This window comes from Enhydra lutris, unplaced genomic scaffold (assembly GCF_002288905.1).
Source record: "Enhydra lutris kenyoni isolate GAN:26980312 unplaced genomic scaffold, ASM228890v2 scaffoldscaffold15, whole genome shotgun sequence".
Lineage (NCBI taxonomy): Eukaryota > Metazoa > Chordata > Mammalia > Carnivora > Mustelidae > Enhydra > Enhydra lutris.
Window position 1 is genome coordinate 60,097,764 of NW_019154099.1, and position 16,614 is coordinate 60,114,377.

Here is a 16,614-nt window from a genome sequence, read left to right on the forward strand (position 1 = left end):
CAGAGGAAAAGATTTAAAGGGAAATGAGGGGAAAGTCTGATGGCAAAACCATATAGAGTGCCAAGCTTTGAGAACTATTGCTTGAGAAGGACAGATGTACAGATGCAGAATAAACGGTCAGAGACAGAGGTACACTGATGTCCAATTTTACAAACGCCGGGAGAAGCATCATGTAAAGAGTAGGGGGTACTTAGTAAGCTGGGAGGACATGAAAGGAGAACCAAACCCCATTGCTGTTGACTAAACAAACTTGGGTTTGGGCAGAATTCCAGGGATTATGACCAGCAGGCGCCGACTGGTTCATTACATGATTTGCAGAGGGACACCACTGTCTACAGCCTGTGTCATGCTTCTTTCCTTGGAAGACTTTACATAAACCCTTAGTTCTATGTGCAAACATCACCAACAGAGGCTTTCTCTTTTCAACATCTCCTAACAAATCTCAAGGAAGTCCAAGGTCTGGGTCCACACACACGTGATGGGGAAAATGTCCTAAATGCTACACAACCCCCACCCCCAGCATCCTGGGGAAGGATTCATGACCAAGCACCCACTACCTAAGGAGAGAGGGAGCCCAGAGCCTCCTCCCCCTACTCACGCCCTCCATCAAGGCCGACGAGTCCCTGACTCTCCCACTGCCCAGCCCCAGTGCAGAGCAGCCTGTCTTCTAGAATGCCACTCTCTACTACATAGAATGCCTTCCCCAAGCCTGCCAGCTTTCTTTGAACAGAAGAGCGCAGTCTTGGGGACAAGGGAGGTCAGGATAGGGACAGTTCCAGAAGACCTTAGCATCTGGACAAGCTAGACCTGCCGTCATCCGGACAAGCCTGGCTCCTGAGAACGACGGTCTCACCAAGTGGACATGCTTCCATTGGACCCACAGTTGCTACCACAGAACACACATGTGGAGGACACAGAACTGCAGCCGGCGGGACGATCGCCTCAGAATGCGGTCTGGGGAGAAGGCTGTGGCCACAAGAAGACGCGAGCGTGTTCGTGAAAACGCGCGAGCTGTCTCCTGGGATCAAAGCCTTCCATGGAAGTCCACAGAGAAACGTTCCGATTCACCTCAGATGTTCTCCCCACCGCAGGTCAGGAACCTTCCACTCTGTAGGAACACGGTGGAATTTTCTACCCCGAGACTTGGGGGCTTTCCGGGGGCCTTTGCACAGCCCACTGTCACTGCACGAGGGAGCCCCTGGCCTGCAGGAAGGACCCGTGCTCAGGAACTGACGGGTGAGATGACGTGGTTTCCAGGTCTTTTTTTTTTTTTCGTTTGAGATCATGAGAAGTAAATGAAACAAGATTGAAATAATGCACATCCAGCTTGGTGAGGGGCACACGGAGTTTCACTACATTTTCTCTTTTCTTTCATGTGTGTGAGATTTCTGTAATGAAAAGTTTTGTCACGCTGTTGTCTTGGTAAATAACATGGGTAAGTTGTTGTACGTCTATGTGCCTTTCTTTGAACATTTATCGATTGATGCTTATCTTTAGGTTTGTTATCTGGTGCTTAGTTCCTCTCTCCCCTCTCTGGACAGAGTCTTTGCCCATGTTTTAAAATCGGACAGCCGGTCCTTTATTTTACTGTGTAGGTTCTTTTAAGAATAATAGAGCCTTTTATTCAGTGCAGTTAAATGTTCTGTATTGTTGTTTCTTAGTTTGCATTTTATCTTTATGATGTTTTCATTTATATTTATTTTTAAACGTTCAGGTAGAGGTACTAGTCCATTTTTTCCTTCTTGGGCTTTCTCTTTTGCTTCTGGTGTCCTGTTTAGATCATTTGCCTTTAAAATGTGCTGCTTCTGAAATGACGACAAGATAAAGTATTTTATTGGTCCAAAACAGAACAAAACAAAACTCTGCCTTCTAACGTTCCCGGGGCTTCCCGGCTGTCGCTCATCCCCTGGCTCCCACTCCCTCGGCTCGCCGGCCTGAGTGAGCTTCTCCCACCTGTTGGCTACAACCAGCAGGGGTTCTGCACCCCAGGCCGGTGGTCTCCGTGGCTCCCCCCACCTGCTGCTTCATGATGGGGAGGAGGTGGCTCGCAGGCCAACGCTGCCATGAGCGCCCCTTCCTTCTCCCCCGCTGTACCTCTTTGTCGCCCCGCCTTCACCTGCCCCACGCTGACACCATCTGCCGCCACCCTGGCGACCCTGCCGCAGTTCTGGGATCTGTGATTTCTTTGCCCACAGGTAAGAAAGGCCTCGTAATGCGGCGCTCAGGTAAAATGGCGTCTCAGCCCAGTCCCCTCTCAGAGACCGGCGGTGCTGTCCGCTGCCTGCGAAATGCTGTCTGACGTCTGTGGGGACATCCTGTCAAGGGCTTTCTCCCGCGACCTCCTCTGCCTCCCAGCATGTCCCGCAGGGTCCCCACCCGCCGCACCCTCTCAGAGGCCCTTCTGCTGGGCGTGGAGCATCTGGACGGTCATTGTCTCCCCTGGGGCTCTCCACGCACCCCCCCTACACCTGCTTCACCCTTCAGAGCTTCTCCTCCCGGAAGGCTCAGATCCTGTGGCGTCTCCACCACCACAGCCCTCCAGTCCCCTCCCTTAGAGTCCATCCCTGCTCTCTCCAGGATCCCGCTCAAGGTCACCCGTCCCCTGCCTGACCCGTGACGCGACTCATTCACTCCGAGTCCTGGCCGAGGGCGCTGGGCTAGTCATCATGGTGTTCCCCAGTGCCCTGTTCAGAGGGGGACCGGGAGGGACTCTTAGCTTCATTTAAAGGCCACCGTCTACAGCACATTTGTGCTATTGACTCGGCTCCGGGTTTGTCTCCTCCATGAGCCAAATTTCTGTTTTTATTCAGGGAGTAACCTTCTGACTTATAATCCAGATTTTAAAAATGGACCCCCGTGTTCTTCCCCTTTTGTTAGATTCCTGGTCTTCGCAAGACGTCCATCTAGCCGTGGGCATTTGTCTTTTGCCGGTCAGCACTAGTCCCCCACAAACACCCACACTTCCACAGCCCTCCCCACGCGGACCCCGGTCCGTCCCCAGCACTCTGCAGCGTGGACACCCGTTCCACAGCCGACCCTCTGCTGACCTGCCGGCCTGGAACTCCAGCTCGTGACCAGCTCAGAGTCCCACGTTCCCTTCCAGCGGGTTTAGAACCCAGACCCCTCTGCTCCTGCGGCACCGGCCCCCGCCCCGCACCTGTGACCCGGTCTCCCCCACACCGCGCCCCAACCTGTTGGACTTGACTGGGGCTTCCGGCCGCGGCCCGTCTTCCCCGCGACCCGCGCTGTCGGCCTGTCACGTTCCCGGTGGCGGCCCCCAGTCTGCCCAGTCTGGACGGAGCGAACCACTTCCGTGCCAAGGCGTCTGCGTATGTAACAGGAAGACGGATCAGGCCTTGCTGTGTGTCGAGGGGTCGTGCGGACCCCCCGGAGGAACTCACTCACGCCTGCTCGTGCAGAAGCGTGCGGTGACTCGCCCGCGGTCTTCCGTGCAGGAGGCCTGCGGCCGCTCAGTCGCTTACACCCTCCTGGTCAATTACGGTTTTAGGAAAGAGCAGCAGCCGCTTCGGGACTTCGGGCCTCTGGCTTGAGCTCGTGCCATCAGGTGAATCTCCTCTCTTCAAGTGTCCATTTTTATGAGCAAGTCACTTGTAACGCCGTTTGGCCCCTCTCTGCCCGGCGCTGCAGTCAGGGCCCATCTTGCCTCCAGGGCTGTCACAGCTGCTGGGGGGCCGCTAGCAGCGGAGATGGAGACCAGGGGCCCGACACAGGGCAGCCCCACGGCCGACCGGGAGGTGGCCCAGAGTGTCCGCCGTGCGGAGGTAGGGAAACCCAGCTTCCATCTTGAGCGATCGTCAGCAAAAGCCTTTGGCGCCTCGGAGGTGTTTCTGTATTATTTCGGTGGGGGACGGAAATGTCCCCATGCTGGCTGTTTCTCCTCTGGGCTCGGTTAGGAGCTGGTGTGCTGGGAATGCGCGGCCGCCCGACCTCTCCCGCATGGACCTCCACCCCGTCCCTTCCTCCCTCGGTGCATGCGGTGAGCGCGTGTGGATGGGCTCACGCAGCGTCCACGCATCCTGAATCCCCGCCCTGCCTCCCCGCGACCCCACAGAGGAGGCACCAGGTTCCCTCCGTGGCCATTCAGGGACCCCGTTCACTCTGTCGTCCCCGTGCTTCTCCCTCCACCGTCGCTGCTTCCCCGAACCATCCTAGGCCTCTAGAAGCCCCCACCGCCCCCTGGCCGCGTGCCAGCTCGGAACAGTTCCTCGTTACCCCTTTATTGCTTTTTCCCGCGCGTTTCCTCTTTTATGACACAGAATCGCAGTGGTAGTTTGTGTTTCCTGCCCCCCTGAGAGATTTACTCCCCAGAGGCATTTACTGACCACCCCGTCAGTCCACGAACGGTGACGACTGGCGCTTACCGCGGCCGGTACCCAGCTTGTCTCGTTGGGGGCGGGACACGCTCACCTGCTTCTTGGTGTTGACCTCCGCAGGTTTACCTGAGGAAGATGGACTCTGCGGGTTGTCTGTGAGCAGCTCCACGACCTCCTCGTTTCAGAGACCGAGAGAGAGCCACACCACTCAGGTAATGACCCTGCGTCGGCCCGGTTACAACAGCGGCGGGAACGAAGCCAGGAGCAGGCCCTGGTGAAGGTGGGACCAAGGGCGTATGTCCCCCCGGTCTGGAGAACACGCTTGTTCTCACTCTGGCCCCAGGTGTCTTCGGCTCCACATCCTTCTCTCTCCTCCTCTGTCTCAGAGACGCCAGCTTCCTGATGGTTAGAAAGAGAAGAAGGAGAAGAATGTCCAAAACAAACAAAATTAATACATACTTCTAAGTGGGATATTGTAGACGTAATTTGTGTTGTGGCATTTTAAAGTCACCATCACGGGAAGACGACATTACATCCCGGGAGTGATGCTAACGCGTTCTCTGCACTTGACCCAGGACTCTGGGTGCCGGTGGCAGGGGAACACAATGCTTGAGGCACCTGTGGCTTTATGCCACCAAATCTCAGTGGCCAGCTCTGAATTCCACATAACCCAGACTGATTTATAATATAGTATACGGGGCACCCGGGAGAGCACGTGGCTCTTGATCCTGGGGTGGGGAGTTCAAGCCGCCCGCTGCTGGGCGCAATGCTTACCTAAAAAAAGTAGGTAAAGAAAAGAAAAGAAAATATACCAAATGATCAGAACGCTATAAAATCAAAATGAGATCACAGCTCGCAAAACTGTTTTTGGTGGGTTTCAGCAGTTTTTGTGTATGTGCTTAATGTGTCTGACCTTGAAAAGTTCACCAAATAAGGATGATCACTTTGAGGAAACAAAACACTAGGGTTTTTAGAAAGGGAAAGGATTTCTATCATATACTCTAGTGTTCTTTTTATGTTGAATTTTTAAACATACTTTTAATCATCATCTTCAAAAAGATGAGTTTGCAGTCAAGGTGACACAACCAACGATGTATCCAAAAGCTCGTTATCGGCATATTTAAGATGATTGCTTTGCCAACAGTGTTCTTACTTTGCATGAAGCTATGGTACAGCTTTCGTGATGTCAAATATCTACATAGAAATCTTTAAAAAGGGGCACCTGGGTGGCTCGGTCAGTGAAGCATCTGCCTTCGGCTCAGATCATGATCCCCGGGTCTTGGGACCCAGCCCCAGGTCTGGCTCCCTGCTCAGCGGGGAGTCTGCTGCTCCCTCTGCTTCTGCCCCTCCCCCCTGCTTGTGTGTGCGCTCTCTCTCACTCTCTCTCTCAAATAAATAAATAAATAAGATCTTTTTTTAAAAAAAGTCTTAAAAAATAAAGTCAGCCGCCTATCTGGCTGTTGCCGTAAAATCAGTAGTCCAGCCAGAGCCGTGTTTTCATATGAATATTCGGCCTTCTACAGACGGGTCCCTTGTTATCAGCTGAGATTTTTTCTAAATAACACTGAAGAGGGAGCGAGAAAAATCAATAACTTCAATCTTAAAACTAAATCTTTCGGTAGGCAGTCTGCTGAAATCATTTACAGTGACATATAGGTGCTGGAAAAGGAAGAAAACGTGGGCTGGGTGCGGTAACAGAGCCTCCTGATCTCCCCTCTGTTCCTCGAGATGCATTTGCTTCCCTCTGCAAGCCTCACAGACACTTTATCTCAGGCCGTTCCCAGAGGGCACTGACTTGTAATGAATGCAGGTTTGGTTTTTATTATCATAAGACTGATTCCTGCGCCTTAGAGCACAGCGGTCCGCCCTATCCAGGGCTCCTGCTGCCATGGGGTTCGTAGAGAAAAGGGTGATTTTGCAAGAAAGTGCATAAGGTGGGCATCTCTTTTGTGGATTTGGCTAAGAAGCCAAGAGAGATGGGAAAGAACCTCGGGAATAAGTTGCCATTCCTCCTTGTCAGTGGGGGCTCAGGTGGAAACTCTCTGCCTTCAGTTACCTCATGGTGCCTTTTTTCAAGGAAGCAGGAAACCAGGCTCGTCGCTTCCCTGCAAAAGTGCACGCGCCCTCATGGGAGGACACATTTGTCATTGCTGAGAAGCACTAAGACTTATGTCTCATGTGGCATTTCTACAGGAAACGTGGACACCTATAGACATATCACCTTTTAGATTTTCTACTGATGCAACTAGGTAAGAATTCTCTAAAGTCAGTCCCGGACCGAGTGGGTATATAGCGGTAAAATTAATGTTGACTACAAACGGAATTGCTCGTTGCAGACGTCTATAGTCTAATTAGCATCATCCATGATTTTAGTGAAATCTCTTTAAGAAAGACAAAATGCACGGGTGTTATCATACATAGAGAAAACAGGAAATCGATTTGGTAACTTGCCAAAGATCATGGCGAAAATTCAGAGTGTGTGCTTGGAATGGATGCCAAGACCCTATGTCCTATTTCTGAGAATGAATTTACCAAAACCCATTAATAAGAATGGAAGAGTCATCCAACTTTTTCATAAAATTTGAATTGTTGGCCAAGACAAAAATCAAAGTAGCTGTGGCAGACATCTCTGACTTGGCTTTTTAGCCGTCAGTCACATGTTAAGTTTTCTCACAATGAAAATATAAGGGGAGAGACTCACCCTCCTTCCATCCCTTGAGAGTAAGACAAAAACCGGTGAGGTGGGCTCGGTCGGTTTTAGATTAGATTACGGTTAGATTATGGAGTGAGAGACATATGATGGGAAGCACGAGAAGAGTAGATGTCGCAAGGGGGTGACATGTGGCTGAGGTGGCTCCCTTCTGTGACAGGTGTTAGGCGGCATAGGACCACAGCCAGCCCCTGAACCCACTTCGGTCCTGCCCCCTCGTTGCCACGCTATTCCTTCTCAATCCATGCCTTTCTGTCACCTTCCAGTACTCCACCTGTTCAGGTGTCCGGAGTTTTTGTTGCTTGCAAATAAGAATTTTGACCGACACTGATAGAGATATAAACCTTTTCTGATGAAGGTCTCTCCTTGATGAATATTAGTTGTTGCTTTCCTCGAGGTGTGGCCTAGAGACAATGCAGTTAATGTCCTATTCCGTTATACAAGTTTTACAAATCTGTAACACAGAACGACCTTACATAAAAGTAGTAAAAATAGGGGCGCCTGGGTGGCTCAGTGGGTTAAGCATCTGCCTTTGGCTCAGGTCATGATCCCAGGATGCTGGGATAGAGTCCTGCATCGGACTCCCTGCAGGGAGCCTGCTTCTCCCTCTGCCTGTTGCTCCCCTGCTTGTGCTCTTTCGCTCTCTCTGACAAATAAATAAATAAAATATTTTTTTTAAAAAAGTAATAAAAATAAATTTCACTTGAAATATTTGAAAAGCTTAAGAGCTGGGACGTGCACCCATCCTGAATGTGGCTGAGTTCCCACGTGCTCCTCCCAGGGAGGGCTTGGCACGTCCCTGCTGTGAGCAGAACAGCACAGTCACAGCCTTGCAGGGCACTCAGCGCGGGGACACCAGCAGTGAGAGTGCGATACCAGGCGGTCGGATGTGCCGGCCCTGCCATGGGGGCGGGGTACGGGGGACTTGAGGGCCCTTTCCACCACTCAGCTCTGGAATTTCATAGGCTGTAAAAGTCACTTCAGGTTAGGTTTGAAATTAGACAGTATTTATAAAAATCATATGCCATTTATCCACTTGCTATTTTGGGAGATGTAATCAGTTTTTTACAAAAAATGCGTGCCATTTAGCGCCATGAGACCCTTCTGAAGTAGCTGGGCGTGAGGGGACCCGGCAGGGAGTGAAACGCTGAGACACCTTCCAGCCCGGGGTGACTCAGCATTTTTTGCTGTGCTTGCCATCCGCAGACGGCCGGGAAACCTGACACAGGATCCCCACGGATTATAAATAGAGCAAACGTGTGAAGCATGCGGCGGGCGGGGGGCTAAAGGCAGGAGGGTCCAAGGAGGGGATGGAGAAAATAAAATGCTGGTTCTTGCCCTCGGACTGAAGTGGCGGATCTGCCTCTGCTCAGGGCTCTGTGCTGCACATGCATGAGCCCTTTCCTCCTGTCGTTTGAACATACCTTATTGGTTTTTGTTTGTTTATTTGTTTATATGGAATATCTTGTGATTGCTGGGAGTCTATGGATTTTAGCACGTAGATTCTTTTTTATCATTACTAACGTACAGTGTATTATTTGTTTCAGGGGCACAGGGTGTGATTCTTCAGCCTTACACGATTCACAGCGCTCCCCCCAGCACGCACCCATTATTCGTTTTTATGTCCGCCTTTTCGCTTTTCCAACTGGTACATCACGTCGTTTTACTCCCCTCGGGTGTCTATTCTCTGCAGCGATACTGCGTAGTTTAGGATCTTTGATTTTCACTGGAGGCATTTATGGTATTCCTTATCGAACTTTGTGTTATAATTTTTTAAAGAGCATAAAAACTTATTATTAATATCTGTCATATCCACATACTCCTTGTCAGAAACCACAGAGGCTCTCTGATAAAACAGTGGCAGTCTAGCCCCCGAGAGCTTAACAAATAGGCAGCCCGCTCCCGGCACAGCCACCGAAGAAAGCCGCACCGTAATCAATGTACAATTGATCCGCAATCAAGAGACAAATTGTTATGCGTTTTGTTTTACTGAACCATCCAAGAAACCCTTCGGTAACGTCACATATCAGCAAAATGAAGTGTTGCGGGGCTCTAAATCAAGCCAGCGCCTTCCTGGCGTATCCATTGTATCTGTCACGTGGACTGCCTGAAATGTGTCCTGGCAGGGAAAAGAAACAGTGTGCTAGGAAAAATAACGAAACGTAGACACATTTAGCTCAGTCATTAAGGGATCATTCTAAAGCACATGGTAGGAATTAGAAATTAGATAAGCACTTCGAAAGGAAACATGTATGTATTTCATTTGTAAGCTACAAACAGAAGCTGGTCTCACAGGGACAGAAAGCCCTTCCAGGCAGCAGGGGTTTGGGGAAATCAGTATGCACCCCTCGTGACTTCCATATTTCGCGCGAGAAATGAAGGCAGTAAATTAATTTGATAGTATGAATGGCAGTGTTTTCAACAGAGAAGAGAGCAATCCTACCTAGATTCATAGAAACTTGGAAAATAAAAAAACAAAACCAGGTCTTATATTTGTATTTTTCCCTCATAAGATTGCACCATACGTAGATCCAAAATGTATTCAAGTGCACAGTGTTTTTCTAAGGAACATGTTGACGACTGCCAATGAAGGAATCGTTCAATTTTAAGAAATATTAGAAGAATGAGAAATGGAAAGGTCTTGTGATACGTCGGCACGCTCAGCTCCGGGTGGGGACGCTGCCGCGAGCCCACGCTAGCGCACCCGGGAGAGAGTGAAGGAACGGAGAGGACGTGGTGAAGGGCAAACTCCATTTAACTCAAGAATTTCTGTGTTCATTTCATTAACTAAGTTTAATTTTGAAAATTAAAGAAAGGGAAAGAAAAACCAAGAACAGAGTGTGAGCCCCGTAACTGTTATTGAACTTGGGGATAGAGAAAGTAGCGAGTAGTTTTCAGATCGATTCAAGAAAATCCATATAACCTGACAAGCCTGCCCTACAGTATAACAAATGCTTAAAAACCGTGTTTGCCATTTTATCTTGGTATTCTTCCTCCCCTCCCCCCACTGAGTCAGTATTCTGAACCTCAATTCTGATTCTAACATAGTAGATGCTATCTAAAATATGCAGGAGATGAGACAGAGGGCAGCCCTCCCCAACCCCACACTCATCTGGGATTTGGTCAAAATGGGGCAAGTATGTGATTTTCAGAATATTTTGTGGCTGAATACTAAAAACTTTGGGGAAAGAAGCACAGTGAGAGTAAAACACCCAACTTCAGTAAATCTGAATATTTCCCCATATTTGCTCTGGCGCCAGATATTTTGGGGACCAAGAATTTTCGGGAAATCTATGACCCAGTTCCTAATCCCCCACCCCTGTCCTGAAGTTAGTGCACAGCCCTCCAAGCCTGTTTGCGCCTTTACTGATAGGGATGTAGCCGTAAATTACATAGTGCCTGTAGATCATAGTGGATGCTTGGCATGCTTTTAAAATGGTGTATCCCTCTGAGCAAATCACTCCACAGATTGTTTTGCTGTTGTACTTGTCAAGGTGTTTGTTCCCCACTTTGATACATGTTGCTTTCCTTTGCTGTTTTATTCTGCGTTAGCTCCGGGTTAAATGTAAGGGCCTGAAGGTGGGGTGTCCTGGGGAGGCAATAGGAAGGGAGATAGATGACAGTGGACACACTCTCGTTGCCTTCAAGTTCCCTCAGCGGACTCAGGAGGGAGCAAGTCTATTGCAAGAGAAGAGGCCAAAGGAATGCACCACCGCCTGGGGAAGGGCAGGGCAGGGCAGGTCTCACCCTGCTACCACCCCTGGCCCCAGGGGATAACTGTGTCCCTGGCAGCCCCATCGTCTTCCTCCAGATTTTCACAAGGTGGTCAGAGGTGTCTCTCGGGGTCCTGAGAAACCCAGTCCAGCGAACTCCTTGGGAGATGCTGGGAAATGACACTGAGTGCCCAGGGACAATATGGCAGCACAGACTTTCCCACCCAAACGTTTACCACAGGAATCTAATCAGGGCATTAGCACGGATCCTCACTGGTGCCTCCAGAAGCTCTCTTGCAACACCTTCAAACAAAAGTTGTATTACTCACTTTTTAGGTGTAAACATGCCTCCTCCACTCTCAACTTTTCTCAGAATCAGGTTTCACATATATATATTCATGACATTTCTTAAGAAAAACAGGTTTGCAGTTTGACCAAGGGGAGTGGAAGCTTGTTCAAAGCCAAGTTTCCAAATGATGGCAGCTACAAACAATGCTACAGTGAGAATCATGGAGCGCGCCCCTAACTCGTCAGTAGGGACAAATATCCAAGTTTTCTGCTGCATTTCCGGAGATACACATTTTCAACATGGAAGTTGCTGCTTATTATTCTCCAAAACTGTAGTATTGAGTTATACAGCTCTAAAAGGGAATATTTCACATTTCTGTTTTGGTAATCTCTTGGTTTAATGAATCATATTTTTTTTTAACCAATGTGATTAACTGTAAAACAGATCTTATTATGGTTTTGTTTTGCATTTCCCTGGTTGCTGTGGAGTGTTTTCATATGTTCTGACCGTGCCAGGTCAGACCTGGTAGTCCGAAGACATCCTTTTCTTATTTCTGAACTGGTTTGTGTGGGTTTCCTGATGATTTGCAGGAATTCTTTACATATCCTGGATAATATCCCTTGTCAGTTGCAGGTATGGCTAACACTTGGCTTATAGTGTTTTCTTTCCAACCACAAGTTTGTCAACTCTGTTGATCTTTTAAAAATAACTTTTGATTGTATTGATATACTCATTATTTTTCTGTTTCATTGATTTCTGTGCTCTTTAGTATTTTCTTCCTTTTGCTTGCTCTGGGTTTATTTGTTCTATTTCTAAGTTTCTTAAATAGCAAGCTTAGATCATTGATTTGATGCCTTCTTTTTTGCCTAATAGTATAAATTTCCACCTCTCGCTGTATTACCTGCATTTGGAAAATTCTGATATGTTTTGCTTTTATTTTCTATCAATTCAAAATGGTTTCTGCTTTCCTGTAGGACTTCCTCTTTGACTACTGTTTTTACCTTCCAAATATTTAGGGACATTCCAGATATCTTTTTGCTTTTTATTTCTGGTTTAATTGCATTATGATCTGACAATATGCTTTGTATAATTTCAGTTCTCTCCAATTTATCAGGAATTACTTTATGGCTCAGGATATCTTTGTGGGATTTCCACGTGCACTTGAGAAGAAGGAGTAGTCTGCTATTGTCGGATAGTGATCTGGAAATGTCTATTGGGTCAGGTTGCCTGACAGTGTTATTGAGTGCTTCTCTCTCTTGGCTGATTTTCTGTCCACTTCTTTTATTGAATTCTGAAAGAACAGCATCCAAGTCTCCAGCTATAATTGAGATTTTGTCTCTTCCTTCCAGTTTCACAGTTTTTACCTCACATCTTTGTAAGTTCTGTTGTTAGATGTGTGATCCATTAAGATTATTACATCTTCTTGATGACTATATTTATTTACCATTATGCCTTTTTTTCTCTTTTCTTTCTGATGATATTCCTTCTTCGGAGGTCTACTTTGTCTGAAGTTAATATAGCCACTTCATCATTCTGTTGGTATGTTTTTTCCATCCCTTTAATTATTTTTAGACAACTTTATTAAGATATAATTCACATATCATAAAATCCACACCTTTAAAATATACAATTCAGGATTCCTTAGTACGTCCTCAGGGTTGTGCAGCTCTTACCACAATCTTATTTTAGAGTGTTTTCATTCCCTCCTCATCCCAAAGAAAATCTGTCTCTTTACTTTTAACCTAATTATGTCTCCGTGTTTAACTCATGATTTTTATAGAAAAAAAAAATGGATGAATCATGTTTATTTTTATCCAGTCTGATGGTCTTTGTATTTTAGTTGGTGTGTTCTGACCATTTACATTTAGTGTAATTATTAATGTGATTGGCTTTAGGTCTGTCTGTTTTCTCTCATGCTCTTTCTCTCCACCATTTTTGTTCATCTGTTTCCCAATGGTGCTTTCTTTGGGATTATTTGACTATTTTTTAGGACTCTGTTTTAATTTCTCTTTTGGCAGTTCAACTGTGTTTCTTCATATGTATTTTTTTCATAGCTGACTAGCAGTTGTAATGTATACACACCTAACATTCATCTATTTGCTGTCAACCATATATTGTTCCTTTTAACCTCCTTACTGACCTTTACTTTATAGTCACCACACACATTGCATCTACAGTTGCAAATGTGTTACATCTACATTCTTTATAGTTGTGCCATATGTTACATCTATTTTATAGTTGTCCCATACAGTACACCCACATACATTGAATATCTCCTCCCAGGCAATGCTGTAACTTTTGCCTTCAAATGTTATGCATGCATGAGACAACTTCAGGGGAGAAAAATCTCCTTTTTATTATCCCAGTACTTACCATTTCTGCAGCTCTCCTTCACTCCTGAAGTTCTGAGTTTCCTTCTACTGTTTCCTTGAGCAGGTCATTCACAGTGATCGAAGAATGCTCCTAGTTTTCCTTAATCTGAGTGTGTTTTTCTTCTGCCTTTATTCTCCAAGTTCTGATTCCCCCTACAATTCACATGTTTTTGTTTACCTTTCTGGTCCTCAGATAGATGTGTATTTTGTCCAAAGTTTAGTTATAATTACTGAGAGAGATGGGCTGCTGTGGAGTTAACTTCACTGTGGCCCAGCTGATGTATTTATCCCACAGAAATTTATAGTGTTAATGTAGTCAAATTAACCCTCATCTTTATAGGTTATGCTTTTTTGTACTGTCTAAAAAGAAACTTTCTTTTCAAAAAGTCAGAGAAAAAAATCTCTCTTACCTTGCTGTCATAAAGATCTATCTCTCTATATTTCAAAGTTTAGGGTTTGGGGTTTTTTGTTTGTTGGTGGTTGTTTTTTGTTTTTGTTTTTTACATTTAGGAGTTCATGCTACCTGTACTTTATTTGTGAGAATAGTGTAAATTTACAATATAGTTTGACATTTCTCTGCTCCAATAACAATTGCCCCATGCCTTTTATAACATAGGACCATACTTCCAACTTCCTTCCAATGCTGAGAACATTGCCTGAAATGGACTGTTCTCTGCATTTATCTGTAACCTTCTAGATTTTTCTTTAATGTTACTTTCTTCTTGTTGGCCTTCCTTGAGCATCCCTTCTAATCAAAGTAGTTATTTGCCTCTATAAATTGGTTTCTGTAATTCTAGAATTCATATATCCTTTTATATAACCTATTTTTCTGTATTATAATTACGTGCATGTGTGTATACCCTGCAGATTTTTGAGCATACAGAGAATGCATTGAATGCATCATGATCAGTTTTGCATTCCAAACACAAGCACTCAATAAATTGCCAACTCAGTGTAATTGTCGTCTGGTAGTGGCTTCAGATGAATTAAGAGAAGCAAACTGGTAGGATATTTCATTCAAATATTTAAACTCCGTCTCATGTTAAAAATGTACCAATAAACTTGGTAAACAAAATCATAGGCAGTTGCATTACTGGTTGGAGGATATTAAAGTCACATTTTATTTGGTGATTATGTTCTAAGGTTGGCATGATATGTGAAAGTCACATACAACAAGAGAGACTCTGAACATCCCTTATATTGTCTGTAAAAAAAAAAAAACAGTGGGCTTTTACATGTTTTATATATAAAACAGTATGCTTTTAATGTCTACAACTCCATACAATTACATAAAACAACTTAAAGCATTAATAGCATAATATTTTGAATTCCAAGAAACTGAATTGCACAGAATTGAATTTTCAGAGGTTCATTCATTCATTCATTAATTCAACAAATATTCCGTGTGAACCAACTCATGCCAGGCAAGATCTAGGCACCTTGGTCTACAAAACCAACATCCTTGCCCTCATGGGAATTAAATTCTAACTTTGAAAAGCAAACAATAAAAAATATTTAAATAAGTGCATAATATACTAAAAGGAAATAAAATACATTAAAAAAAGGAATCAGGATAAGCAGACCTGGGAGTGACAAGAGTGGGTATAGAGGGAGATTGGGTTGAGTAGCGACTTTAAGAAAGAGGGTCATCAGAAGCTTCATTGAGCAAAGACAGAGGAAGGAGGTCAGGGCATGAGCCATGCTGATGTCAGGGAGAATGTTCCAGTGCAGGAACAGCAAAGACCCTAGACAGCTGCACACCTGCATTGCAAGATGGCCAGTGTGGCCAATGGAGCACCAACTCCATGAATTACTAGATGTTTAGATGAAGAGAAGTTGAAGTTCACATTCATTCTAAGTGTTAATCCTAGAAAAGGGAGGCTTTTACATTATAAATGATAGCGGGAGGCTAAATGTAAAATACGAATTATGAATGTACCGTTCTGTCTTTTTTCGAAACCATTTACCAGGTTTGGAAAGTCTGGTCTGCTCAGAATATAAGTGAAGGTAATTGTTTGCCTTTTCTGTGAGTGGAAAATATAGATGAACAGAGCTCTATTCTTGCTCCAGATAAGGGAACTGGGAGCGAGGCCCCCCGGGAAGCCAGGCTGCATATTCCCTGCCTAGTTAGCTGTGGAGCTCCGGACACTGATGGGACGTTTGTGAATGCACAGTTCTGGAAGGAATGGATACTTTTGCCTTGTGCTGAAACTGTGAGCGGTTAATTAGGGTGAGAAGATTTATTTTATACAAAATAAAAGAAGAAGGGTTTATTTTCTGACCTTAGTCGACCTCGAAGACAGGATTCTTTTCTGATCTCTCGGATTACATTATTATTTGAAACTGTCATTTTGTATTCCTGACTCTGTCAGAAATAGGTTCTAGAACAGCTGAACTGTGATATTGGGAAGACGTGTCATGAGCTCAATGATATCAAAGCCTGGATTTCTGAATCCCAAGTGGATTTAAATTAATTTTATATACGTCCAGGTGACTTTTATTATCTATTTTTGGAAAGAGCCCTTGATTAAAAAGATTTGCTCTCATGTGTTGCCTACTTTGGCAAAACCTTGTCTCTTCTCCTTCCCAACACTTCCTGCTATCTGTTTTCCCTTTGCCTATGTTGTCTAGCATTTGTACCTGTGGGATTTGCCATGACTATGTCTCAAAGACACTGTAATGGACCTTAGAGTCACAGTGACTGCCACTGTGCCCATCAGACCCATTTCTCCTTAGACACAGAGCTGCCCGAGTTTCCCAGATTCCCTCATGGTGCAGAGCAGACCTGTCATGGACACCAACTCAGGGGAGCGGGAACCATAGTGAGCTTATCCACTTCCAAGCTTGGCCCATACAAACCCCCCTTTGCCTAGTGCTCCATGTCCTTCCCCATCTAAAAGCTCGGTACAAGATCCCAGAAGGAGCAAAGCACACTCACGACAACAGGGAAGGCCAGCCACTGACCAGAAACACCTGTTTCATCCTTCATCCCAACAATGTACTTCTCTCCTCCTGAGCCAGTGCTGTTTATGGTTTGCCTATTGTGACAGCTAACTAATAGCCCTCATCATTTACTTAGTTTAATGTTGTACGTGTACAGCTAAGCATGACTGTTCTTATTACTTAGTTATCTAAGTTTAACTTCCGTTTTGTAGTAAAAATTATTTAAGATATCAAAAATCGTACCTGCTAATGA

At 45.6% G+C, this 16,614-nt stretch overlaps 1 protein-coding gene across 1 annotated transcript in view; it reads left to right on the forward strand.

Annotated features, from left to right (window-relative positions):
• Positions 1-16,614, forward strand: part of LOC111147014 (myosin XVI) — a 471,268-nt gene that overhangs the window by 440,960 nt on the left and 13,694 nt on the right. The window contains exon 34 of the mRNA XM_022502858.1: positions 4,455-4,546. Coding sequence (XP_022358566.1) covers positions 4,455-4,546 — 92 coding nt within the window. The remainder of the gene's footprint in view (positions 1-4,454; positions 4,547-16,614) is intronic.